This window comes from Bubalus bubalis, chromosome 8 (assembly GCF_019923935.1).
Source record: "Bubalus bubalis isolate 160015118507 breed Murrah chromosome 8, NDDB_SH_1, whole genome shotgun sequence".
Taxonomy (NCBI): domain Eukaryota; kingdom Metazoa; phylum Chordata; class Mammalia; order Artiodactyla; family Bovidae; genus Bubalus; species Bubalus bubalis.
The window spans coordinates 43,163,548-43,191,466 of NC_059164.1; the positions used below are offsets into that span (position 1 = coordinate 43,163,548).

The window sequence follows — 27,919 nt, forward strand, 5'->3', positions numbered from 1 at the left end:
CTCCTGAGGATCTTCCCAACTCAGGGATAGAACCCTCATTTCCTGCACTGGTAGGTGGATTCTTTACCACTGAGCCAACTGGGAATCCCTTACTCTCTGTAACATACATGGGTGAAATTAAATAGCCAATATGTCAGTGTCACTTTAAGTAATTCTACCTTCTCTAAATTATTTCCAACTATTTAATCATAGAAACTTTGACCCATTTATACTAAGAATTGTAAGATATAAGAAGAGAAAGTTTACAGTTACAACAATTCAAATATTTTGGAAACACAAAGTCTGGTAATGCAATGTGATCAAACTAAGGTAACAATAAAAATAAAACTAAGGTAACAATAAAAACTGTTGTTTACTGTTCAGTTGCTAAGTCATGTTTGACTCTTTTGTGACCCCATGGACTGTAGCCCACCAGGCTCCTCTGTCCATGGGATTTCCCAGGCAAGAATACTAGACTGGGATGCTATTTCCTTCTCCAAGAGATCTTCCCTAACCCAAGGATTGAACCCATGTCTCCTGAACTGACAGGCCGATTCTTTACCACTGAGCCACCAGGAAAGCCAATGGTACAGGCTTACTTAAAAAAAAAAAATTAGCATAAAAAATAATTGAATTTTGCTGTATGTTCCGGAGTAATGTGTGGAATAAAACATAATGAATTAATATAACAAAACTGCTTAGAACAGTGACTGACTGGCACAGAGTAAAATTTTTAAGTGTAGATACTATTATTATTACCTTTTTCAGCACCTGAATGTATTGTTCCCGCTATATCATGTCTAGCAATGGACATTGGTAATACTTTCCTTGTAGAAATGCTACTAGTGGCAGCAGAAACAGTGGCACTTGCTGTTGAAATACTGGTTTTATTCTTGGTCACAGAACCATCAGAGTTCCTTTCATCTGAGTCAGAGTCATCAGAGTGAAGAGGATTAGTAAAACTGAGGGGTGCTCTGAATAGAGGGGAACTGTCATGATGATCTGCAAGATCATGGGTTTCAACTTGTATTGTGGGGCTTGGTGTTGAACTCACAGTTTTCATTGTTTGACAGTGGATATCTGAGGCTTTGCCTTCAGATGAATCAGGCATGGGTAGAGTGTTCTCAGGTCCGTGAAATGACCACGTTAAATGTCCTTTTCCATCAAGAGGTAAGTGGTCTGGCCTTGGAGGTGTGTCTGAATTCTTCTGTGATGCTTCTGGTAGAATAATCGGATCTTTATTTGACTGTGTTGCATTGCAGTCCACGCAAGAATTCTGGGAAATATCATCAACTTTTAGATCTCTTGAACTCAATTCCTGTGACTTAGAGATTTTATCAACTGTACATGGTGAAGCCGAAGCCGATTTAATTTTAATTGCGTGTCCCCTATTTAAGAGTGTGTTCCCATCAAAACTTCTTGGTCCTTCTTGAAGAGGAACCTTCTTAATCTCAAAACTTAAATTTCGCTCCAATTTTTTATCTATCTGTTCAATAGTTGATTCGTTTTTCCCTGTAAGTTCCGTTGATTTACTATAGTTTCTGTTGAGGTCTGTTGAAGGTTGCTCTGATGAAACCATGTGCAACACTGGCTTTGGATGGTATCTGTCATTGTCCTGCCACACTGTAGTGACTGTTGGAAAAGCTGAAGGGGGAGAAGGTGTCAAGATGGGGGGCACTGGGTGAGGTTCTGGAGGCTGCAGTATTTCTTCCTTAGCATCCCCTTCTACAAGGCAACTGGAAAACATGAAAAGAAAGGTATTATAAGAATGTTCATCCTTTTAAAAAACAAGTTGATAGGTAAGTTATGTAGCTAAGCCTCTTATGTTAAAAGTCAGCAAATAAAGTCTGTGGTTATGAATAAAAAATTAAAATTTGCCCAACTAAGAAAATCAAATATTTAACAAGGTAGTAATATATGAACATTGTTTCAAGAAGTCAAATAATATTAAGAATTTTAATAAAAAACCAGTGGTCCCCTCCCGGCCCTCCAGTTACCCTGAAACATCAAGTTTCAACTTTCTTTTTTTTTCAACTTAAAGAAAAATTATTTAATTGAAGGATAACCACTTTACAATATTATGTTGGTTTCTGCCATACATCAACATGAATCACCCATAGGTATACATATGTCCCCATCCTCTTGAATTTTCCTCCCACCTCTCACTCCATGCCACCCCTCTAGGTTGTAAACAGAGCCCCAATTTGAGTTCCCTGAGTCATACAGCAAATTCCCACTGGTATCCAGTTTACATATGGTAGTGTATTACATGCTATTCTCTCCATTTCTCCCTCCCTAAAGTTTCAACTTTTTAAAAACTGCTGTTTCTAAGATTTACATCCATATTTCAAAATACTATAAAATGCACAAACTTATTCTGGATCTTTCTATTTCACATGTACTTTACTGTCTTCCAGCTATGTTAATGTCTTCTCCATCTTCCTAAGACTACTAATGTTTGGCTAGTTCAGTCTTACGACTAAAGCTATCATTCATAGCAATGATAGCATCATTTCCTATTTTTTCTTACATAACTCTTGTTTTCCCCTAATAATTGCCTTGGGTTTCCTATATATTATCAGTAATCCAGTCCTTCAAAATTTCCTGCAGATTTGAACACCTCCTCTCAACTGGTCAATAACCACCAAGAGAGGCCAATAACTGGCCACATAACCATCAATACCACAGACATCCCTCTTAGAAACCTTGAGCTTCCCACTTCAGTTTGGACCACTGGCCCCTGAGGCCACCGCAGAGCAGACAATCCTGTTTCCCAGATCCCATCTTCCTTTTTCTAGGTACACACACTTGATTTAGTGGGTTATACCCTCCAATTGTTTCCTGAAAACTATAAACGGGAAACAAATTTCCCGAGGCCTACATAATTATTATATTTTCAAGGTTACTGACTTTTGGAAAAGGAATATAATTCTAGACTAGATATAACTTTCCTTCAGAATTTTATATCAGAAGTATGATTCCTGTTCCTTTGAATGTGAGCTATTTTTTCTCCCTCTTGGAGCTTTCAGGTTCTCTCTCTCTTTTTTTTTTTTTAAAAACAAAAAAAAAAAACCTTTGATGTTCTATAATCTCATGCATGCTAAATTGCTCAGTTGTGTCTGACTCTGCAATCCAATGGACTGCAGCCCCCCAGGCTCCTCTATCCATGGGATTCCCCAGGCAAAAATACTGGAGTGGGTTGCCATGCCCTCCTCCAGGGGATCTTCCCAACTCAGGGATCAAACCCAGGTCTCCTGCATTGCAGGTGGATTTGTTACCATCTGAGCCACCAGGGAAGCCCACAATCTCATGGTGTTAACTTTTTAAAATCCATTGTATTAGATTTTAATCCATTATATTGAGAACTTTCTATATAAACATTTATGTTAATACTAGGGACTTACTTCTTTGCTAATTTATTCTCTTCCAGTCTCCTTCCAGACTATGGCTAGGTTTAGTTATTGTTACTACTATTACTATGTAACATACTTCCTAGTTTGATTCTCTAATGTCTTTTCTCCACATTTTCTTGAGAAATTTCCTTATCTTCGAGCCTTCCTTAATTAAAATTAAATTTTAATTTTAAAAACTTATGCTATTATTTTTAATTTCCAAGAGTATCTTCTTTATTATGATCTGGTTCTCTGGTTCTTATTTCATGCTTATAGTATTAAGCACTGAGAAAACAGACAGGCCCCTCCCCCCATTGTGTGTTGTCTCTATTTCATCCTGTCCCCCTTTTCCCTGCTTATTGGATATGTCTTTCATGTTAGAATCTTTTATCAAATGTCAAATAATTCCTGGCTCTGTTCATTTTAAATCTACAATTTAAATATTTATAAACCAGAATCATATGACTGACTAAATCTAATACAACAAACGGGCCTTCTTCTCCAATAACTCCAATATAATCTACACAATACATTAACTTGCTTACTGCAGCCATACTAAAAAACAAAGTATACTGTTTTTTTTTTAATCAGTCTTATGCTATTTGGATTTTATTTTCAATTAACAAAGCATTCTTTGTGGAACACAATGAAATTCTGCCAATTTACCCTACTGCATGAATAAGAAAGACGATGACCTAAGTGTATTATACAAAATCACACACACATAAAAATTTGAGTATATATCCCCAAATAAAACCCTGACATAAGCTGAAGGAACATTTTTCTGTTAACACTCATTTAGTACTTTTAAAAATTACCTTTTCGTTTGTTGAAGAAAAATAGGAGTCAAAGTTTTAAAAAAGGTATATGAGAAGGGTTTAAAATTCAAAACACTCTACTCATTTTTTCTCCTTCAAATTTAGGAAGAGGCTACCACTATTTGTTGTTGGAGGTAGATGACCATATAAATCACAAATATCAGTGCACACTTTGAGGACCTCTACCTTGGCTCAATCTCAAAATCTAAATGAAAAGATTTTAGTGTAGCAAAACAATGTTTCTTAATTTCCTTTAAGGTCATTATAGTGTCTTTAGGACTCTAAAGAACTGATATGGGAGACAAAAAAGTTAGAGAACTCACAATCTATATAGGTTTAAACTGGCTACCTTCCACAACAAATACGAAAATGAAAATCAAACAAGAACTGCTGAGAAGTGCTAGTGGGCAGTTGACACCCTGAGCATTTAAACACTGACGCCTAAAACCATCTGTATAGGCTTCCTGATCTTCCTTATAGAAGCATGCAAAGGAATTCTAGAGACTATAATATATAACTATTACATCTTTTCTTACTTATTGTAAGCTTTTACTTTTGTAAAGAAGGATCACATGAAGTACAGTAACTCAATGCCAAGACACAATCATAGTTGCCTCACCCAACTTTAGTCAACTACTATCAAAGTTTTAAGGGGAAAAAAATTGGTGAATCCTATACAAAGAAGTTCTACTTTGAGGAAGGTCAAGCTGTTTGGGCAGATCTATGCTCAGGATAAGACACAGTAAAGTCATCCCAACATTATTACACATCTTCCACTGTGCCTCCTTTTAATTCAGTAACTCAATCTTAACTCCACATTGTAAAGAGAAAACCAACATTTGGTGAAACGAAGTAGGTTCCATGTCCTATATGTAGCATTTTCATATACTTCATTTCATTTACTCCTCAGGAAAATACTTAAAAAGAAACCAATGAACCAAGCAAACAAACAGAAAACAAAAAATCAAATAAATTAAGTGACTTACAACTTCAAAGCTTGTAAGCAGCTGAAAAGGATCTGAAACAAAATCATTTTGACTACCTATATTCTTTCCAAACTACCATCTACCTGACCTAGCACTAACCTGAAAGAAACGGGAGAGAAAAAGGGTAACAGGAATAAATATTTTTATCTATTATAAATGAGCACTTGGAATGAAAGTAAGATCATATGCAAATAATTTGACAGTTTTATTACTTGTTATTAGAAAACTGAAATAAATCTTTAGAATAGCTAAAATTTTAGTTGTACCATATCAAAAGATTAACTAAAATCAATTCATGATTATGCTCACTGTTCTGGTATACTACTGAAAATTTATCTAAATTGAAAATAATATTTTATTTTCTGTTGTTTTCTGTTACTGTTAAAACATCAGCTGCCATACATATGCTACATTCTAAACAAAAGAATGATAAGAGAATTATTTAAAAAAAAACTTAAAAGATAAGTATCCTTTCAAACAAAATGTGACATACAATACCTGCGGGTCCTTGGTGGTTTTGGAGGGGGAGAATCTTGTTTGTCATGATCTGTGGAGCTGATCATATTTTCAGTGTTAACTTCATTCTGCCAAGAGGAGAAAAAGCTTCATTAAGTTTAAAGGAAAAATAATTTTCCTTCCTCATGTTTCAGATAAACTTTTTTATTGGGCTTTTGAATTTTTAAAACAATGCTAACTTTGCTAAATAATAAAATAGGTATATCTTCTATATTTAAGAATGAAAAGCCAAATTCAGTGAGAAAAGTATATTAAAAAAAGTCCATCTCCAGTTACTAAAAAAGTCAGTCGTATACAGCAGCATTTCAACATACTTCAAATGCTCCTGCAAAGAAACAGATGTTTCAAGAAAATGAAGATCAAAGAAGATCTTTTTTTTAAGGCATCACTACCACTAGATTTGTAACATGCAGATTTTGGGGGAGGGGAAACCACAAAGTAAGTCTTATGTCCTAAACTTCTTGGAGACATATATTGCTACCTACTATTTTTAAACAGGTCCTGAAACGAACTTTAATCATTCATTGCTCCACCATCCTTCTGTCAACATAGAATGCCCACTCCATTAGGGTACACAACTCCTATATCACTGCCTAACCAAATGGACCCAAAAAAGGCAGGCAGAGCCTCTAGGGATATACTCGGTTCTTGCTGTTGACATGGACCAGTGAAGTCATTAAAAGGGATGATCTGTACTAAGCTTTAGGTTGTATTTGGGGGCTTCCCTGGGGGCTCAGAGGTTAAAGTGTCTGCCTGCATTGTGGGAGACCTGGGTTTGATCCCTGGGTCAGGAAGATCCCCTGGAGAAGGAAATGGCAACCCACTCCAGTATTCTTGCCTGGAGAATCCCATGGATGGAGGAGCCTGGTGGTCCATAGGGTCGCAAAGAGTCAGACACGACTGAGCGACTTAACTAACTAACTAGGTTGTATTTAGTTATGATTGTGAATAGAGATGTGAAATTATTATATAAAACATTGTCTTGAATTAGTTTATAGCTTCAGAAAGTACCTCATTTTTATATAGTTAGGCTGTGTTAAATCTGGGCCAGAAGACAAGAATGATTTTCACCCTTGCCTACAACTTAGATAATTTTAGAAAATAAACAACAAACATCTTTCTAGATACTATAATCAACTAAAAAGTTAGTCACTCAGTTGTGTCTGTCTCTTTGTGACCCGATGAACTGTGTCAACTAAAAACTCTCAAACTGTAGTTTGCTTTTTTAAAAAATCAAATGAACCTCTTCCATGTCCATCATGGCATCTTCTTTATATAACAGTTTCTTGCGAATGTGCTTTTTTACTAAGTATTCCCAACAAAAGGAATCATAGACTTTAACTCTATAGCAAATTTTAGTATACCCGTCTCCTAATATCAGATGCATATGAAGTGTCTTACACATCTTACTGTGTATCTTGTTCTAATCAAAACAAGAGTTACAATATGAGATGAAAGTTTTCATCCTTCATTAGCCACCTCTAAAATTGGAGGCTTCTGTTTAGGAATATCTGCTATAGATAGGGTGATCATATAATTTATTGTCCAAATTAGGACTTGTACACCTACACAACGAGTATAAACTTGTTTTGCTTCAAGTAAATCAGGACTTTTCATTACCACACTTTTAGATCCTCGACTATCACCAGAATTTAGACTCTGCATCATAAAGATTCCTCTAATATGGTAGTGATTCATTTGCTTATTATTTCTATTAAACAATCATACACCCACAATAATACTCATTAATATTTTTGTACCAAAATCTATATAAATATTCTCACTAAGTAGGTTAAATAACTGTTTCTAACCTACAAAAACACAGCGATTTGTAATAAAACATAAATAGCCTCATGTCAAGTCAGGTTTTGCTACCAAATACCAAACACACACACACACACACACACAAACACACCAACCGTACGTTTTCAGCGCATTTTCAATTTTAGAACAGCAAGCACTGGAAAGGATACAAAAATGCAAAGGACATGGCCCCTAACTTCAAGAATTATATAACCATCCAACAAAAAAGTGAAAGGGCAGTAAATCATAAAGTGGTAAAATCTGTACACTGAAGCTAGGAAATCAGAGAAAGGAAATGTTATAGATGAGAATATTAAGGATATAGTTGGGAAAATAATAAGAAGTTGAAAATATGAATGTACCATGCAGAATGGCACTAAGGGGTGAATAAGACATTGACAAGGAGAACAGAGGCACGAGGTATAGAACAGGTGGGACTGGAACAGGAAGAGAAAGTAAGGGTATTTGCAGGCAAATGACTATATGTGACAAAGGAAAGAAGGTGTCATTAAAGACTCCTTATTCTGGGTGAAAATGTGCCATTAACAAAAAGGCACAAAAGAGGAAAAGACCTTCTAGGGGAGGTCAGATTTTGAGCATGTTGAATTTCCAATAATTAAAGGAATCAATGTGGCAATGTAGAAATGCAACTGAAGAGAGCCACTGCCCACACTGCAAGAACAAAACCTCCTACTCACTGGACTTAAGAACGGAACAATGTTCTTGGACTCCTAGTTTTTACCTACAATAATGTTTGCTGTACTTTTATATCTCCTGATCCTCTTATATATACACCTTTTGTCGCCACATTTGTCCTAATGTATACTGCTCTCTTTGGCTGCTTTTATTACCAGTTAAAACAATCACCAACTTTTGAAGTTGAAAGATATTTTAGAAATTAAAGAATCTACCAGAGATTAGGTTCTAGTGTATTGTGTGCTTCAAGCAGAGATTACTAAAATTACTTTTTTAAAAACTTCTGACCACCTTCACCCATTTCATTAAAGTTATTTTATGTATTAATATTTCCACATAACAGAACTGTATCAAGGGCCACACACAAAAAAATTAAAACCTAATAAATACTTAAGGATGATACCACTCTTATGGCAGAAAGAGAATAACTAAAGAGCCTCTTGATGAAAGTGAGAGGAGAGTGAAAAAGTTGGCTTAAAACTCAACATTCAGAAAACCAAGATCATGGCATTCAGTCCCATTGTTTCATTGCAAATAGATGGGGAGACAGTGGAAATAGTGAGAGACTTTATTTTTTTGGGCTCCAAAATCACTGCAGCCATGAAATTAAAAGATGCTTGCTCCTTGGAAGAAAAGCTATGACCAACATAGACAGTGTATTAAAAAGCAAAGTTATTACTTTGCCAACAAAGGTCTGTCTAGTCAAGGCTATGGTTTTTCCAGTAAGTCATGTATGGATGTGAGAGTTGGGTTATAAAGAAAGCTGAGTGCTAAACAATTGATGCTTTTGAACTATGGTGTTGGAGAAGACTCTTGAGAGTCCCTTTGACTGCAAGGAGATCCAACCAGTCCATCCTAAAGGAAATCAGTCTTGAATATTCATTGGAAGGACTGATGCTGAAGCTGAAACTCCAATACTTTGGCCACCTGATGAGAAGAACCGACTCACTGGAAAGACTCTGATGCTGGGAAAGATTGAAGGCAGGAGAAGGGGACAACATAGGATGAGATGGTTGGATGGCATCACCAACTTGATGGACATGAGTTTGAGTAAACTCCGGGAGCTGGTGATGGACAGGGAGGCCTGGCGTGCTGCAGTCCATGGGGTTGCAAAGAGTTGGACATGACTGAGCGACTGAACTGAACTGAACTAAGGATGTATTGGAGAAGGAAATGGCAACCCACTCCAGTGTTCTTGCCTGGAGAATCCCAGGGACGGGGAAGCCTAGTGGGCTGCTGTCTCTGGGGTCACACAGAGTCGGACACGACTGAAGCGACTTAGCAGCAGCAGCAAGGATGTATTATCAGTTGCAGGACAAAATAAATACTAAAACAAGGTGCTTAAAAAAAAAAAGGTGTGAGGAAAAAATTCAGACTTCGATAATCACTCCTAAAATGTACAACATAAACATAACAAGGATCATAACACAAATTAACAATAATTGTTAACAACATTGTAACAAGTGTTGTTACTCAATAATCCTAAAACCGAAAATTCTGGCATCAACTGATGGTAGTATCTTTTACATACAAGAAAAAAGGCATGTGTGCACACCTTAGAGATACTTGCTTACTGAGGTATTTATATATCCCAAGTCCATGCTACTGAATCTGAAAATAAACTTTCTCTTTAGATCTCCTACTCTTGGAAGTGATTTTAGTTGTAAGTATCTCTAACAAATACTGTTTATTAAAGAGTCATATTGTTGACTAGCATTTCAAACTAAAATCTCTACAAAAATAATTCAGAACATAGAGCTTTAAGTTTTTTTTTTAATTCCTCAACTTCCATATTAAGTAGTTAGAGAAATAATAAATGGAGATTTATAATTATTTCTCAGAGCATAGGTTCAAAAACGTAAGTAATATATTTCAAATCATTTTACTCATCATACAATTCTAAGATAATTTCCCCCAATTTTTTAGATCCCACATTTCTCCGACTGGGGTTTGTGGCTTCCAACCATATATAAACATGTTTAAAAAACAGGTCATTTATATTTTAAAGTACCTAGAAAACAAGATTTCTTAAGAGGAAAACATTAAAAAATTATCTAAAATGATAAGCTATCTTATCTTCTATCCACTTGTCTTTCCAGTTTTTTATCCATTCATCCACTGAAAAATACAGTTCCAGACATTATGGTATACAACCTTTGGCAAATCTTTCTTAGAATGGATTCTACAGAAAATTATTTTTCCCTCTTGCAAAATAGGAAAACCCACCTTGTTCAATGGCAAATTCAGCAGTCACCCTGTCAGCTTTAGCAGAAGTTAAAGTTTCAAGCATGTAGTATGTGTCTCCTATATAACCAGGCAATGAGATGAGAGACTAGGACTGAAATAACTACTATTTCTATTGTATGTTATTTCACCTAATCTCATATTATGTATGATTTTTCTTGTATTCCTTAGAGATTTGTAAACCTTTGAGCTACTAGGCAGAAACTATAACAAAATTATACCTGTAATGTGGAGTTCAGGATAGTAAAAAGGAAGTTTAATTTTAGGAATAAAATCTAAAGAAAAATCAGGTAATGAGAAAAACAAAGATGAAAATAATGCGATATTTATCACATATTTTCTGGAGATAACTTAAATACAGTTAAAAGCTTGAAAAAATACAACACTGAACACTGTATTTTTTTTTCCTAGCAAAGGCAACAAAAGCAAAGTTAAGCAAGTGGGATTATATCAAACTAAAAAGCTTCTGGATAGCAAAACAAACAATCAGGAAAATGAAAAAGCGACCTACCAAATGGGAAACAATATTTGCAAACCATGTATCTGATGAGGGGTTAATACCTTAAATATTTTAAGGAGATCACATAACACTGTAGCAAAAAAAAAAAAAACCCCACAAACAAGTCAATTAAAAACTGGGAGAAGATTTGAAAAGATATTTTTTCCAAAGAAGACACGAGGATGGCCAACAGGTATGTGAAAAGGTGCTCAACATCATTAATCTTAAGGAAGATGAAAATCAAAACCATACTAAGACCTCATACCTGTCAAAATGGCAATTATCAAAAAGACAAGGAAAAACAAAAGGGAACCTTTGTGTATTGTTGGTGGGAATGCAAACTGATGCAGCCATTATATAAAACAGCACAGAGGTTCCTCAAAAAATTAATAGAACTACCATATGATCCAGCAATTGTACTTCCTTCCGTATATTTATCTGAAGAAAACAAAACACTAAGTTGAAGATACACACATACACACACACACAAATGGAATATCATTTGGTCTTAAAAAAGAATGAAATCTTGCCATTTGCAACAACATGAATGGAACTTGAGGGCATTATACCAAGTGAATTAAGTCAGAGAAAAGACAAATAGCATATGATCTCATATGTGGAAAAAGAAAACAAAAAACCAAACCCAAAGATACAAAAAACAGATTGGTGCTTGATAAAGAGGTGGTGTCAGTGGTAGACCCAAAGTGAGTGAAACAGGGTCAAAGTTTGCAAATTTCCACTTGTCAGTCAGTCATGGGATATAATATACAGTTTGGTGACTATAATTAATAATACTGTATTTTATATTTGAAGGTTCCTAAGAGTAAATGGGCTTCCCAGGTGGTGCCAGTGGTAAAGTATCTGCCTGCCAGTGCAGGAGACATAAGAGACATGGGTTCAATCCCTGGGACAGAAAGATCCTCTGGAGAAGGGCATGGCAAGCCACTCCAGTATTCTTGCCTGGAGAATCCCATGGATAGAGGAGCCTGGCAGGCTACAATCCAAAGGGTCACACAGAGTCAGACACAACTAAAATGACTTAGCACAAAAGAGAATACATATTAACAGTTCTAACCACAAGAAAAAAATTCTGTTAACTATGTATGATGATGGATATTAACTAAACTTATTATAGTGATAATTTCACAATATATGCAAATGTTGAATCACAATGGTATATACACCTGAAAGTAATGTTACATGTTAATTATATCTCAACAAAAATTAATGTAAATAATTTCTATACATTAAAAATATTTTTGTTTCTAGGAATAAGGAAGTGGTATAACTCTGAAATTCAAAAACTTTAACCTTGAAATTAATATTGCATTTACAGAAAAAAAAATATTTTTCAAATAAAGTTTAAAGAAGAATGTAGCCTACTTAGTTTTTGTAAATTTAAAGGAGTCTCAAGTTAGGTAAAATTATACACAGTAATATACAGACATTCTACTCTATATTATAAAATATTTGGCTATGTTGAGCACAGGCTATAACAGGCTTTAATTAAACTAAAGAGAAAACAGATGTGATAATATATGAGGCATAGTTGCACAATGATTCCTTTGTTGATGAAGGAAATGATAATGTCACATATATGAATCTTAAAAATCTGAAACTATCACATGTCTAATAAAGGAAATACACTATCCCCGAAATCCATGGGTCAATATTACTTTACACATTGAGGTAATACGCATTTGGTTAACTAATCTCTCATAACACCAAGATATTTCAAACAAATAGTCTCAGAAATTACCAAAACCACATAAAAGGAGAAAAAAATTAAAACAAAGGTTATAAATGTTGCCAGTAATATCTTCATTTTACTTAAGTTATTGGAGCTAAATTAGTTTATCAAGTGACAGTTAACTTAGGTTCAATAATAAAGATGTAAAGAAATTTATCCAAAAAAACTCCAAAAAATAGCCCAATACCTTCAAGGATAGAATGATAATATAGAGGAAGTAAGAGGAGTACTTTTTTAAAAGGCAGAAAGAGCACTGTGAGAAAACAGTACTTTTGTCAATAAAATAGCCAATAAAATCTTTTAACACTAAAATGACAACTAAAGCCCCAAAGGGACATTATCGTGGTCTTATAATTCTACTTAATTAAAAAGTACATACAAAGTAATGACAAAACTGTATATCATGATGACCAAAAACAAAATAAAATTCATGTAGAATCAACTTAGACTTACTTTGGTTGGACGGAAGGGGAGACAAAAATGCAGTTAATTTGTTAAAAGTAATCTATACTTGAAATGATATTGAATTATATAATTTTAAAGATCTAAATTCATAAATATATTTTATTTAGAATATTATTTAACTTTTATTAGAGTCATTAAATTATTCATCACAGTAGAGATTGAACTAGGGAGAAGAAAAGGAATTAAAAAATAACAAATAAAACTAATAACAGATATTTATTATTAGATAAAACACAGGATGAAAATTAAAAAGCTAAATGTCACATCTTGGTAAAAAGTAAATTTTCTAAAATTAATATGCAAAGAACACCTACCACTCCATCAGTAATTTTCTGGGTGCCATGAATTTCATATAGTTGTAGCTGTTTTTCAAACAGTTGGGCGATAGCTCTATGAACAAGCTCATATTGCTCCTATTAAGGAGATGAAGTGATAAACAAGGGAAAAGACATTAAAAAATGAAGGCAATTATAAAAATACACTTCATAAAGTGAAACAGAAAAACATACCTTAGTTTGTACTGCAGAATGCCTCTGTGTTCTCATTTCTTGTATTAAGTTAAAAACATTAAATTCTTCTGGTATTTTCTAAAACAAAGAATTTAATACATGAACTCTGGACAACCATTCAGAAAAACAGTGTAACAGTGTTCAACTTTTCATACAGACATTATATATAGCTGGATAACTGAGAACATTTATTAAGCACTACCTATCATGTATCAGTGACTGTCTAGAGCCAAGAACTAATCTTGACTCTCAGCAGTCAAGTTAGTGAGCCAGATACGGAGACAGATAAATGTCCAGCCAACAAATGGTTGCAGTACAGTTGGAGTAAATATGCTGTGACCAACACTGATTGGTATGTGAGTGAAAAATTAAAAAAATATACACAAACATGGCAGATAGAATGTATAATCTATATTTGGGGAATAGAGAAGTTTGATGTAGATAAAACTGACTAAAAGACTGAAAGAAGGAGAACTATTCAAAAGAGAAAAGATAAGGCTACTTGGCATCAGAATACAAACATGATAGAGTTTGAATTCATTCTATAAGCTAGTGTTTTCTTGGCTGTCTCTATAAGGACCAGTTAAGACAGCTACATCTCTGAAGACTGATTGTGAATCCTACAGAATTAGTTTCTACACCTGGTATTTTAACTACTACAATAGGCAATTGTAGACATGAGCAGAAATATAGACATGAGCAGATCTAATATTCGGGTAACTTTTGTAGCAGGGAAAATAAAAGAGTGAAAAGGGGAGAAACTGGTGGAGGTTTACTGAAGCATTCCAAAAAAAAAAAAAGAAAAGTAGAAACGGATTTGAGACATATTGCTGAGGCAGAATTATTAGAACTTGGTCATCAGCAAGAATATTTTGGAGAGATAAAAAAGATAGAAGAGTTAAAATGTGATTTCTAGGTTCACTGCTTAGGAGTCTTGACATATATCAAAATATTTTTATATCAATTCCTAACCTAAGCCTTAAGATTATATTTGTTATGTTAAACTCAGTCAAATGGGGACTATATTCAAGATACACAACCCTTCTGAAATGACAAGATGTTTGCCTGCTTGTATTCATCCAAATGCTTCCCACCCGGATTTTAATCCCTGATTTTTATGTTAAAATGTGTTATAAAGCCACTTAAATTGTGTTCATTTCATATGAGTATCAGGAAATGATTAGAATGGGGGAATACAAAAATAAAATTTAACAGCAGGCTTTTTGAAAAACTATTGAAAATTTAAATATTCCTCATGCAAAAGTACAAAATGGAAAGGGAGAGAAAAAAAAGGAAAATGAATAAAAGGAAGAAGGAAAAGAAAATAAATATTTTATTGTTCATATTTTATATAACAGATTGACATATTCTTAGAAACTATAGAGCTATGAAGAATAAAACTTCCTAATTCATAGAAAATGAATGTACTATAGAACCAGCAAATAAACCAAATCTACATATAATAAGGAGACTTATGCTTTTTAAATCTGTAATGAAGGCTATTTCTTTATATCCTCCATGGTATCAAAACCAATTTCTTGGAAACAGAAGTAGTAGCAAAAATAATAACAAGGATTATAATAAAAAACTAACAGTAAATGGAACACTCGCTACCTGCCACACACAGTAGTGATGAACTTTACCAGTTTCTTAAGAACTTACTTAATTCTTCAATTATTAACATTATGATTCGCACTTTCAAATAAATTATGGTACAATGAGATCAAGTAATTCGACCAAGATCCCACAACTAGTAATGACAGAGCCAAGAATTTTAACCTTGGCGGTCTAGCTCCAGTCAGCATTCTTAACCACTATACTATATAATGTTTCCAGTTAGACATAAATATTCACTGAATTGATTATATTTATACATAGATAAATATAAAAGGCAACAGGGGTGCAGTATTTGGAAAAGTCAATGCAGAGCGTACATGTCTAATGTAGGTATAAATTCATCCAGAACAAATGAGTGACAATATGTTTATTTTGCTGCCCAGTGTATTACTCTCAAGCTAATATGCATCATTTATACCTTTCACTGCCTTTATCTCTTACATAGCAAAGCTACTTCTAAAAAAGTAGTAACATGTGTAACAAAACATATGGTATAATTTACTGCAATTAGTTATAAGTTTAAAAATCATAAGAGATCAATTAGATATAATGCTATATAAAAATTATTCTTACCCCAGCTTTTAGTAAATTCCACGTATAATCTATGGCACAAATGGCACCTGTTCTTCCACAGCCTGCACTATGGATATAAAATTTGAAAAAACAATTTGATTTTTGTAATAAAAGAACTATAAGATAAATGTGGATGGATATGTTAATACTCAGAAGCAAAAAATCATTTAAGAAAGCTGATAAAATTCTACTTATTTAGTAAGTAAACTACAACTTAAGATGTGTGCAGGGCAAACATCCTTAACATTATGATTTATATATTGTTTTCCTTTAATTTAAGGAACTTGCAAGAGTAATACCTAGAAGCCTTCACTTTGAAAGTCTGTCTACCTTGTGAAATAGCTAACAAAACACCTTGCAGAGATAAATTTATACTATGTTCTAGATAGCTCTGGTAGAGGAAGAAATCTACATCATTTCAATCTGCAAAAGGTACAGGAAAGATGAAGATTAACAAGCCCTAGAAACTGGTTTGAACATGAGCAGTTACACTAAAGAAAGAAAGGCCACTAATGCTTTCTAATCTCCTGAAGAACAGAACCTAAAGAATGTAAAATAAAATATCAAAGTTAGTTATTTTAAAACATGACAAAAATACTTTAAAGTAACCGGTTTTCAGCTAGAGGGAGGCAAATGCACCCAAGGACTGGAAATCACTATGAGTAAAAAGATGCTACTGACATCTTTAATAATTTTAGGCAGAAAAAAATTGGGGCAGCACTTTAATATGTATTTTGAAACTTTTAGAAATATCATGTAATTTAAGAATCCATGATACAGTACATTATAAGCAATTTAGTATGGTTTTCTAAAAAGCTCTTAACAATAGACATCAATAATATTAATTTTAAACCACTGATTTATTTGTCAATTCCACACATCAAAACATTTCTAAAATTTTAGTGTTAAGAGTTTACTAGAGCTAAATGATATATATGTAAAACTTGGTGGTTAAAAGTGTGATATTACAAAGATAGAGACAACTATATCAATGAAACACTACAGTTAACATATTTTGGTTGTTCAAAAATATTAAATGATCAACTTTATTTTATTAAAAGAAAATCTTCACATCAAATTGGGTTTATGACCGATATACATTGGCTGGACAATATGAATACAACAAGAAATAATTTCAGTTAACTTGTAAAGAAGTCAAGCCAAAGCAATTTATCTTATAATTCTACAATTAAACAGACCCTTTTCTTTTTAACCAGTTAACTACTTAGACTCAACTAATCACAGATGAACTAAAGAAAAATCATTTTAATTAAGCAGGTTGCTAACTGATTCCCACGTCTACATCAGCAGGTCACCTTTCTGGTTCATAAAGAAAAAGCAGCCCTTTCACTTCACTAATACAGGCATTACAATCCAACCAACTGGCTAAGAAAACTATCTTTGGTGCTCCATCACCACCTATGTCTTTTTTTAACTTTTTATTTTTTATATTAGAGTCAATTAACAATGAGGTGACAGTTTCAGGTGGAAAGCAGAGACTCAGCCATCCATTCTTCCCCAAACTCCCCTCCCATCCATGCTGCCACATAACATGGAGCAGAGTTCCCTGTGCTATAGAGTAGGCCCCTGTTGGCTATCCATTTTAAATATAACTCCACTAATATCTTTTAACTATTGGATTAACCTGAGTTAATTAACCTCTGAGTCCAAAAAATTTCATTTACTTTTTATAACAAATGTGAATACAGGTATAAGTCACTTAAAAAGTAAATTGCTATTTTATGAAATAAGTACTATGATTTTAAGTCTTTTGGAAGGATCTTATGTAAAATAATAAATTAAGAGAAGGAAAACTGCCTCAGGATTCAAATCGTTTTTACTACTTAGAAACCCATATAATGACCAATCTAATGAAATTCCAAACTTATGTTTCAAAATGCTGTACATTATCCACATTATAATGCCATCTATACTGAAAAATATTTAATTAAATATTTAGAAAATTCTTTTGTACCTGCAATGAATACAAATAGGCACATCTTCATGTTCCTGGTATTTCCTCATTAAGCTTATCATGTCCAGAATAGAATCAAATGATGAAGGAACATCATGGTCTGGCCAGTTCACATAATGAAACTGATATAGCCTACGAGATTCCTTCAAGAATAACAGAAATTCAATCATATGAAAATACAGTTACAAGTTTTAAACCAGACAGAAAAGCTGCACATCTCACTTTGCTGCCATTTCTAAGATATGTATGTCATATTCAGCACTTTGTTAAAAAAAAAAATGATAGCCTAAGGAGTCTGAGTGAACTCTGGGAGTTGGTGATGGACAGGGAGGCCTGGCGTGCTGCAATTCATGGGGTCGCGAAGAGTCGGACATGACTGAGTGACTGATCTGATCTGATCTGATCTGATTCTTAGAAACTGTCTCTAAATGGAAAATACTTACATTTTGAAATTCAAGTAAGAGTGTCCTAATGAAGTAGTCTGTTCTTGCTTGTTCAGCTTCCTAAATAAAGAGAAACACTTGTGAGTCAGTGAGAACATTAAAACAAAAATATTTACATGCCAAAACAATAATTTCTTACAATATGAAATTACCTTTAAAATTCTAGGTATGTCTAATAATTATAAAAACAACCATTCTAAAAATCATCAATTTGGTTATTTAAGTTTTATTTAGAAGTTTTTTAAACAGAAGTGTCTGTCAACCAATTACTTAGCTAGGAGTGGATCATCCAACAAAATACTTGCAAGGTGACAACCATCACCAGAATCATGTAACAGAAATAACACCTACAAACAAAACGTCACTCCTAAATACTACAAACTCCTTCAATCATTTTGTCTATTAACCTTGATTTTTCTCGGCCTAACACTCAAACTCTGAGTTAAATGGATGCCAAATGGGTAAGGAAAAGGATGCATTCAGAAAATCCCAAATTATTATTTTGGTTGTTGACAACATAGTCACTTTAAAAGTTTCTTACTGTTATTTGTCAATGTATTAGAATGAAGCCTCTTCATCAATTTGTCACTAAGTAAACTATTATTTTTGCCTTTTTTAACTAAAACTACAGATAGATGAGGACACCAATTGTCAAGAGCAACAGATATGCTACTTTATTAATTAAAAAAAAATCAACATTATTCCGGCTTTAATGTTATAAACCATAATAATTTATTTTGAACTTTTTAAATAACATTAGGGGGAAAGTATGTTTTTAAAACACAGAATAAATGAAAACATTGGTCCAAGATAACATTTGCTCACCTATAAAAGGTGAGATAAATATTTTTGACTTTGTAGGCCGTAAAGTCTCTGTTGTGCTATGATAGGCAAATATGTAAATTAGTGGGCAAGGCTGTACACCAATAAAACTTCACTCACAAAACAGGCAGTGGGCTAGACTGATCCATGGATAGTGCTGATAGAGGTGGCTGTAAGCAGCAACATGCTTCTGAGCTGCTAGCCAGGCCCTCACCCCTCCCCAACACTCTACCCTCTTTCCCATCCCCAAATCGAGAGAGCTTCTAATACTCTCAGTCTTAAACACCATGATTGCCAAGTCGAGTCAAATCACTTACTATGGTTATTTTCACTACCTTGCTTTCTATTCATACATTTGATTTGTGTTTTACAACAGTGATAACAAATCCTGAGTTCTCTGAGACAATCATATGACATACAAATTACTTCCATTTTGAAATCCTGAAAGAAAAATTCTGCTTCAGCAATCCCATCACTGACAAATCAAACCAGCTCTTATTGATCAAATCAAACTTTTTATTAACAGGACTTTTAAAAATTACTCATTAGTGCAATTGAAAAACCAATCCTCAAATCAATTCATCTTTTCCCAAATTTCAAACTATTTCCTACTTTTCTCTACTGATTATGATAAATTGTTTACTATTCCTGATCCCTGCCTGTTAAAAAATTTTGTTTTGTTGTTGACCATTAATCACTACATGCTGTCACCTAAACTGTGACATTCATTGCAGTTAGTACATTTAAATTTACAAATTTTCAACATAACCACATTGCACAGAACTAGGTTTCCTGAACTGTCCAGGTATTTAATACTGTAGAATACTCTCTAAACTGGGGGTGGGGGTGGGGGTGGTGGGTAGGGGTGGGGTTAGGTAGTGTTCCATCACAGAAGTACAATATGGTTATATACTGTTTTTTACTCATTGCAAATAATATGAAATGCAGTAGGATTTTAATTTTTTTAAATATTTAATCCACAGTTAATTCTAACCAGGACTTTAGAGAATTGACTATACATTAAATGCAGGCTGTTATGAGTTAAAGTTAAGATTCTAACAATCACACTGCATTATAAAGGAGACTGTGGAACATAGTTTGAGTCCTTATCTTAATCAACCTAGAAAGCACTAAATTCCTGGTAGCATCAGAGGAATTCAGAAGTCCTAAATACAAATAAGTCATAAAATTAAGGACTTCTTGAATACAGCAATGACGAGTAAGATCACAGAAATTATATTTCATTTAACCATGGAAAACAAAATAAAAAACAGTTTTGAGATGGGTAATGCAATGGTCAATTTTATGTGTCAATTTGGCTTGGCCACGGTGTGCTCTGATTCTCAGTCACGTTATTCTTCGTATTCCTGTGAGGGAGTTTTGGGGTGAAATGAACATTTAAATCAGTAGATTTTGAGTAGAGTGGTTGGCCCTCATCCAATCAGTTAACCCGTGAATAGAACGAAAGGATCAGACTCCTCCAAGTAAGAAAGAATTCTCCAGGAGACTGCTTTCAGCACTGGCTCTTCGTGATTCTACAGCTGACTGTCTTTGGACTGGAGCTGAAATATTAGTTTGTCTCAGCCTTCCCACCTTCAGACTAGAATTGCAGTACTGGCTCTTGGTCTCCAGGCTGTGGGTCTTCAGCCTGAAACCAAAGCATCAGCTCCTCCTGGATCTACAGCTTGCCCACCCTGACTGCAGATTTTGGACTCGCCAGCTTCCATAGTCATGTGAGTCAATTCTGACAAATCTCTTTTCTGTATATACACATTCTACTGCTTCTGTTTCTCTGGAAAACCCTGAATTAATATGGGGAAATTATTTTAAGTGATTATAAAAAGACACCATCATGTGTAATCCAAAGCAAAGTGTTGGTTCTATTCTAAAGCTCACTATTTCTTTTTCCCCTCATTGTTTTTATTTTTTAATTAATCTTCTCAGATTTGTGCTTTGTTAGTTTTAGGACTTGAATTTAATTCGTTTCCAAAGCTCATCAAATAGGTATCTACTTTAAGTGTCATGTCAAGTTTTCTGCCATAAAGGGTCAATCTCTGCTTTTAGGATGGAGGTTCTCAAACCTATCTTTGTATATAATTATAAGGGGAGAATAACATGGTTATGAAAGATTAACACCATAAACTATGCTTCAGCATCAAGGATCTTTCCCATTAGTTGAATAAGAGCATAGTTATTTGTTTATTCTTAGATATGTAACACTTATAATCAACTTACATGCAAAGACTATGACAGAATTAACATAATAAGGAAATTATACATTTAAGAAAAGTCATTCCTAAAATTCCTTAGTTTATATGCACTATGCAACACAATATTGTAAAACAATTATACTCAAATTTTAAAAAGCAGTATAAAACAAGCATTATTAATATTTGTTTATTATAATTAAGTATAGATTCACATGAAAACACTGAGTGTTTGGCTTATATAACCCATAAGATTCAACACAATTATAAGTTAACTACTCATCAGTCTGACCTACCCACTGCCTGATTAAATAATGTTTATGAAAACAGGTACTTACACAAGAAATTTTAAATGGTGCAAATGTTATAGGGTCTTCTCCAAACAAAGGCCAATACCGTTCACATTTTTTCTGTTGTCCAAAAAAAGGTTAGTAAATAACTGATAATTTGTTTTATTTGAACTTTTACAAATATTTTGTGTTCCACTTGTTCTTCATTCCCAGAAAACAAACTGCCATCAGTAGGCAGGGACTAAGAGCTTAGATTTATCCAACTCTTTAAAGGTGGGCTACTAATTGCTCTTCAAGATTAGTAATAGTAACTTTATTAACCTAAGTGTATAAGCTGTTCATTTCAACCTGCTTGTTATACAGACTCCAAAGATCCTCCTCTAGAAAAGAAAAATTGCTTTTTTTTTTTTTAAATGCCTAGCACAAGGAGGTAAATTTAGTGTAAGAAGTTGCTCAATTTAGTGTAAGAAACTTAGCATATAAGTTTTAATGGTTCTAAAATGACAATATCTATAATAGCTAGTTGAATTCTCATTAAGTATAAAATCTGTGGCATAGTGGAAACAGCACTCCACTCGGTATAAGAAAATGTTACAGGTAGCAATTTTACCATTTGTTTACATTTAGTTCCTTTACCTATAACAACAGGGATAATAATACTTATCGTACATGATTGTTTCAAGGAATTTGAGTATATTTCAAATGTTCTACTGTTGGTAAAAAACACTATTCAAGAACTGGAAAAGGAAATGGCAACCCACTCCAGTATTCCTGCCTGGAGAATCCCATGGATGGAGGAGCCTGGTGGGCTACAGTCCACGGGGTTGCAAAGAGTCAGACACGACTGAGCGACTTCACTCACTCACTCACTATACAAGAATAATATATTAAACTATTCACTTTTATTTGAGATTAGAGAAGGTATAATCAAACAGTATCCTTATTTTCCCATAATAAATAGGTATAGAAATAGTAGAATATTCATTTACATTGGTTTCTAGTATCAAGCCTCATTATTTTAAAAATTTAAGGTAAGTGAATAAAAGCCTAACTTCACAGAAGATCCAGTGATTCTGATACAAGAAATAATGTAATTTTACCAGTAAGACCCAATAAAATGGAAGTCTTTAAACTGACAATCTAGCTTAAAATACACATTTTAGCAGTGGGAAATATCAGTTCTTACTAAATCCTCATAGTTCTAAATACAGTAAGTGGAACTGTTACCTATAGGCTGGAATTAATTGTAAGTTGTCAATACTGCTCTCAGGGCAAAAAGCAGAACTGCCTAGTATGTCACTTTAACTTAGAGTAAATACTACTAAAATTTTAGAAGGCTTAAAGTCACAAACTTAATTTCCTAGTAGAAGTTTATAGAAAATGATAAATTATTTTGAAGGTTATTTGTTTTTCTTCTTGGTCTTTCACTTAGTAAAGCTTTAATATCTTGAAACAGAAAACAAGTTTATAGGAGATTAATTTAGCAAGAATTGAAAGTTTGTGACTAACATGCCTCTCTTCAGAGCAATGTTGAGTAAAGTTTATATTGGTATTTATATTTCAGGTATGAACTAATTACTGATACAATTGATACCAAAATGTATATGTTAAACATCATACGTGAATTTTATTGTTGTTCAGTTGCTAAGTTGTGTCCAACTCTTTTGTGACCCTTTGGACCACAACACGCAGGCTTCCCTGCCCTTTGCTATCTCCTAAAGTTTGCTCAAACTCATATTCATTGAGTTGATGATGCCATCCAACCATCTCATCCTCTGTCACCCCCTTGTCCTCCTGCCCTCAATCTTTCCCAGCATCACGGTCTTTAATCTATAGTAATTTGTCATTGGTTCAGATATGAGGAAGCTGAAGCTCAGAGGGGGCAGTTCACTGCACCATGTCCAAATGCCAGTAAAGTGTAGGTTTGTTTGATTTCATTACCTGTGCTCTTTCCATTAGGTCACACTCTAAGTCAAAGTAGAGATTATCAAATGAATTCATAGCCCTGACCGATAAAACAACAAAACCAACTAACAAAACACTATGAATCCAAAAAATCATTAGGTTCAAAAAGTTTTAGCATTCAATACAACTTTATCTTTTAAGCATTATTACTGATATACAATGTGAGCTTATTAATAGAAAGGAAAGAAACAAATCCTAAATCTTAAAAGTAACTTAAAAAAATTTAGGAAGGTGAAATTTAAATTTCGTCATGGAATTCCAGTTGAGCTATTTCAAATCCTGAAAGATGATGCTGTGAAAATGCTGCACTCCATGTGCCAGCAAATTTGGAAAACTCAGCAGTGGCCACAGGACTGGAAAAGGTCAGTTTTCATTCCAATCTCAAAGAAAGGCAATGCCAAAGAATGTTCAAACTACCGCACAATTGCACTCATCTCACAGGCTAGTAAAGTAATGCTCAAAATTCTCCAAGCCAGGACTCTGTGGGAGAGGGAGAGAGTGGGATGATTTGGGAGAATGGCATTGAAATATGTATAATATCATATATGAAATGAGTCACCAGTCCAGATTTGATGCACAATACTGGATGCTTGGGGCTGGTGCACTGGGACGACCCAGAGGGATGGTATGGGCAGGGAAGCGGGAGGAGGGTTCAGGATGGGGAACACATGTATGCCTGTGGCGGATTCATTTCGATATATGGCAGAACCAATACAATATTGTAAAGTTTAAAAATAAAAAAATAAAAAAATTCTCCAAGCCAGGCTTCAGCAATACGTGAACCATGAACTTCCAGATGTTCAAGCTGGTTTTAGAAAAGGCAGAGGAACTAGAGATCAAATTGCCAACATCCGCTGGATCATCGAAAAAGCAAGAGAGTTCCAGAAAAACATCTATTTCTGCTTTATTGACTATGCCAAAGCCTTTGACAGTGTGGATCACAATAAACTGGAAAATTCGGAAAGAGATGGGAATACCAGACCACCTGACCGGCCTCTTGAGAAACCTATATGCAGGTCAGGAAGCAACAGTTAGAACTGGACATGGAACAACAGACTGGTTCCAAATAGGAAAAGGAATATGTCAAGGCTGTATATTGTCACCCTGCTTATTTAACTTACATGCAGAGTACATCATGAGAAACGCTGGGCTGGAAGAAGCACAAGCTGGAATCAAGATTGCCGGGAGAAATATCAATAACCTCAGATATGCAGATGATACCACCCTTATGGCACAAAGTGAAGAGGAAGTAAAAAGCCTATTGATGAAAGTGAAAGTGGAGAGTGAAAAAGTTGGCTTAAAGCTCAACATTCAGAAAATGAAGATCATGGCATCTGGTCCCATCACTTCATGGGAAATAGATGGGGAAACAGTGTCAGACTTTTATTTTGGGGGGCTCCAAAATCACTGCAGATGGCGACTGCAGCCATGAAATTAAAAGACGCTTACTCCTTGGAAGGAAAGTTATGACCAACCTAGATAGCATATTAAAAAGCAGAGACATTACTTTGCCAACAAAGCTCCATCTAGTCAAGGCTATGGTTTTTCCAGTGGTCATGTATGGATGTGAGAGTTGGGCTGTGAATAAAGCTGAGCGCCGAAGAATTGATGCTTTTGAACTGTGGTGTTGGAGAAGACTCTTGAGAGTCCCTTGGACTGCAAGGAGATCCAACCAGTCCATTCTGAAGGAGATGAGCCCTGGGATTTCTTTGAAAGGAATGATGCTAAAGCTGAAACTCCAGGACTTTGGCCACCTCATGCGATGAGTTGACTCATTGGAAAAGACTCTGATGCTGGAAGGGATTGGGGGCGGGAGGAGAACAGGATGACAGAGGATGAGATGGCTGGACGGCATCACTGACTCGATGCACATGGGTCTGAGTGAACTCCGGGAGTTGGTGATGGACAGGGAGGCCTGGCGTGCTGCAATTCATGGGGCTGCAAAGAGTCGGACATGACTGGGCAACTGAACTGAACACAACTAATAATAATAATGGTACCGAAGTACATACTGACAATATTTAAACAGATAATTACTTAACAGTATCTCAGTCTGTATATTAATCTTACACTGTTCATTTTCTCTCCAATATTGCTAATGTTTCCACTACTGGTAACTGATGTAGTTGGGAGGAATGACAAAATTACTAGTAAAAATAAGGCTTTCTAGTGATTTATATATAATAATATTTCACATAACTGAAAGATGTAGTATCTTGTTTTATGCAATGTATCCTTGACTGAAAATTTTAATAAGAAGTTTTACAACTTTTAAATCATTTCTTAGTTTAACTATAATGCAATTAATGAACTATACTTGCATGCTGCTGCTAAGTCGCTTCAGTCGTGTCCGACTCTGTACGACCCCATAGAGGACAGCCCATCAGGCTCCCCTGTCCCCGGGATTCTCCAGACAAGAACACTGGAGTGGGCTGCCATTTCCTTCTCCAATGCATGAAAGTGAAAAGTGCAAGGGAAGTCGCCCAGTCGTGTCCGACTCTTCGCGACCCCATGGACTGCAGCTTACCAGGCTCCTCCATCCATGGGATTTTCCAGGCAAGAGTACTTGCATAAGGATACTTCAAATTATCAGATAATTTATTTGTCACATTTATAGATGCTCACGCTTAAACTGAAGATTTAGGAATCAGTTCTACAGGAGATCAGAATGGTTCTGATACTAATTTCATTTGTACACGTTTTTTACCTATGTTAAAAAATTTCAGATTAAGGAATTTTCTTCTCTTCATTTTGGAGATACCATTACAAAAATGTAGTGGAATTGGCAGACAGAAATTAGAAATTTCAAGCTGTAAATTAATCAGAATTATTTTAAATCATTTTTATTGTCCATAAGCAGTGTTCTACTTACAACACCATTAAATATTGGAAGACTACTAAGTAACAATACAGACTCTATTGCTTTAAATATATCATAAAATGTACCTATAAAATATAAAAGTATTTTATGTGTTTAGGGATGATTTGGCTCCTTTTGTTAAAACAAAAGCAATAGCAGAACACACAAAAAAGAGAAGAATTAACTATTTTAACAACTACGGCTAAGAATATAATAAAAGACCAAGAATATATATCCCTAGAAATGAAGTAATAAAAAAAAAAATTCCACAATTACTTTAAATGTTAACAGTTATACGTACCCTTCCCATCTCGAATTCACGACAGGCCATTACAATGATCTAAAAATAAGGGGGGTGAGGGTGGGATAAGATTGACAATATATCAGTTAAATACAATTTTACTTTTCTAACAAAATGTACATTTCAAGAATTATTTTTATTCTGAGAAGAAGTATACCTGGCCTGTCAAAAAAAGGTTTAATATTAAAAGTATGAGTTAAATTGGCTTCAAATAACAAGATGTATTTGATTTGAACTGAATTTTTTGAATCTTACAGATATATCTTTTGTAATTAAAATAATGCATTCAGGATATTTACTGAATAGAATAGCACTATTAAATACTTTGCTTACTAAAGGTTGAATATAACTGTCTTTAAACATGAAGGTTATTACATGTGCTTTCCCATCCCAACAGTTTTATAATGTAATGTTTCAAACATACAGCAAAGTTGAAATAATTTTACACTAAATACTGTATAGCTACTATCTATGGTCTACCATTAACATTTGACAATATTTGTTTTTAATCACATAGATGTCCTTCCACCCATCTATCAGTGTTTGGTAGTTGTCTTATACTACCAACTTAAACCAAGATCTAAAGTACTGCCATACTCTATTCTTGAAATATTTCAACAAATTTCTCAAAATTTAACAAGACAACCTAGCCATCAGTTTTTGTCTTTTTAATAAACTAACAATAGTTAACATAACATTATGGCTCAAAAGTTATATTGTAGGATATAGTTAACACATCATTATGGCTAGAAAATCATGCCATTTCATACAATACTTACTACAACATTGTACTCCCATATCATCCTCCAAAAATCTATTACCGTATTTGCTAAAGGTCCTTGGGTTGCCACATAAGCTTTTGGCCCATAAACACCCTAAAAAGGTTAAAAGCATACAAATTATGATTACCAAAAATATTTTCTACCTAAATTTTAAGTTTTCAAATGTTATTAGCATTCCTGTTGTTTTCAGCTAAACAATTTCCAAATAATTTTTCTTTAATAACGTATAAAAGCATGACAAAATATATTTCACTTCACCTTCTGGTGAAACATGGTTCATAGAATTCAAAAGTAAATCTCCTTATGCTATTTTAAAAATTATTAGTTACCTAGGAATTGAAAGCCCTAGTCAACAAAACTAACTAGCAGAAACTTAAAAGCATGCATCAATTCTAAAAAATAAGACTAGAACTAGCTAATAGTTCTT

General features: G+C 34.2%; 1 protein-coding gene across 1 annotated transcript in view; it reads right to left on the minus strand.

Annotated features, from left to right (window-relative positions):
* Positions 1-27,919, minus strand: part of PTPN12 (protein tyrosine phosphatase non-receptor type 12) — an 88,175-nt gene that overhangs the window by 8,702 nt on the left and 51,554 nt on the right. Inside the window, exons 4-13 of the mRNA XM_006049869.4 lie at positions 27,490-27,585; positions 26,711-26,749; positions 21,633-21,704; positions 18,266-18,325; positions 17,823-17,965; positions 15,848-15,914; positions 13,658-13,735; positions 13,463-13,561; positions 5,674-5,759; positions 739-1,715 (exon numbers count right to left, since the gene is read on the minus strand). Coding sequence (XP_006049931.1) covers positions 739-1,715; positions 5,674-5,759; positions 13,463-13,561; positions 13,658-13,735; positions 15,848-15,914; positions 17,823-17,965; positions 18,266-18,325; positions 21,633-21,704; positions 26,711-26,749; positions 27,490-27,585 — 1,717 coding nt within the window. The remainder of the gene's footprint in view (positions 1-738; positions 1,716-5,673; positions 5,760-13,462; positions 13,562-13,657; positions 13,736-15,847; positions 15,915-17,822; positions 17,966-18,265; positions 18,326-21,632; positions 21,705-26,710; positions 26,750-27,489; positions 27,586-27,919) is intronic.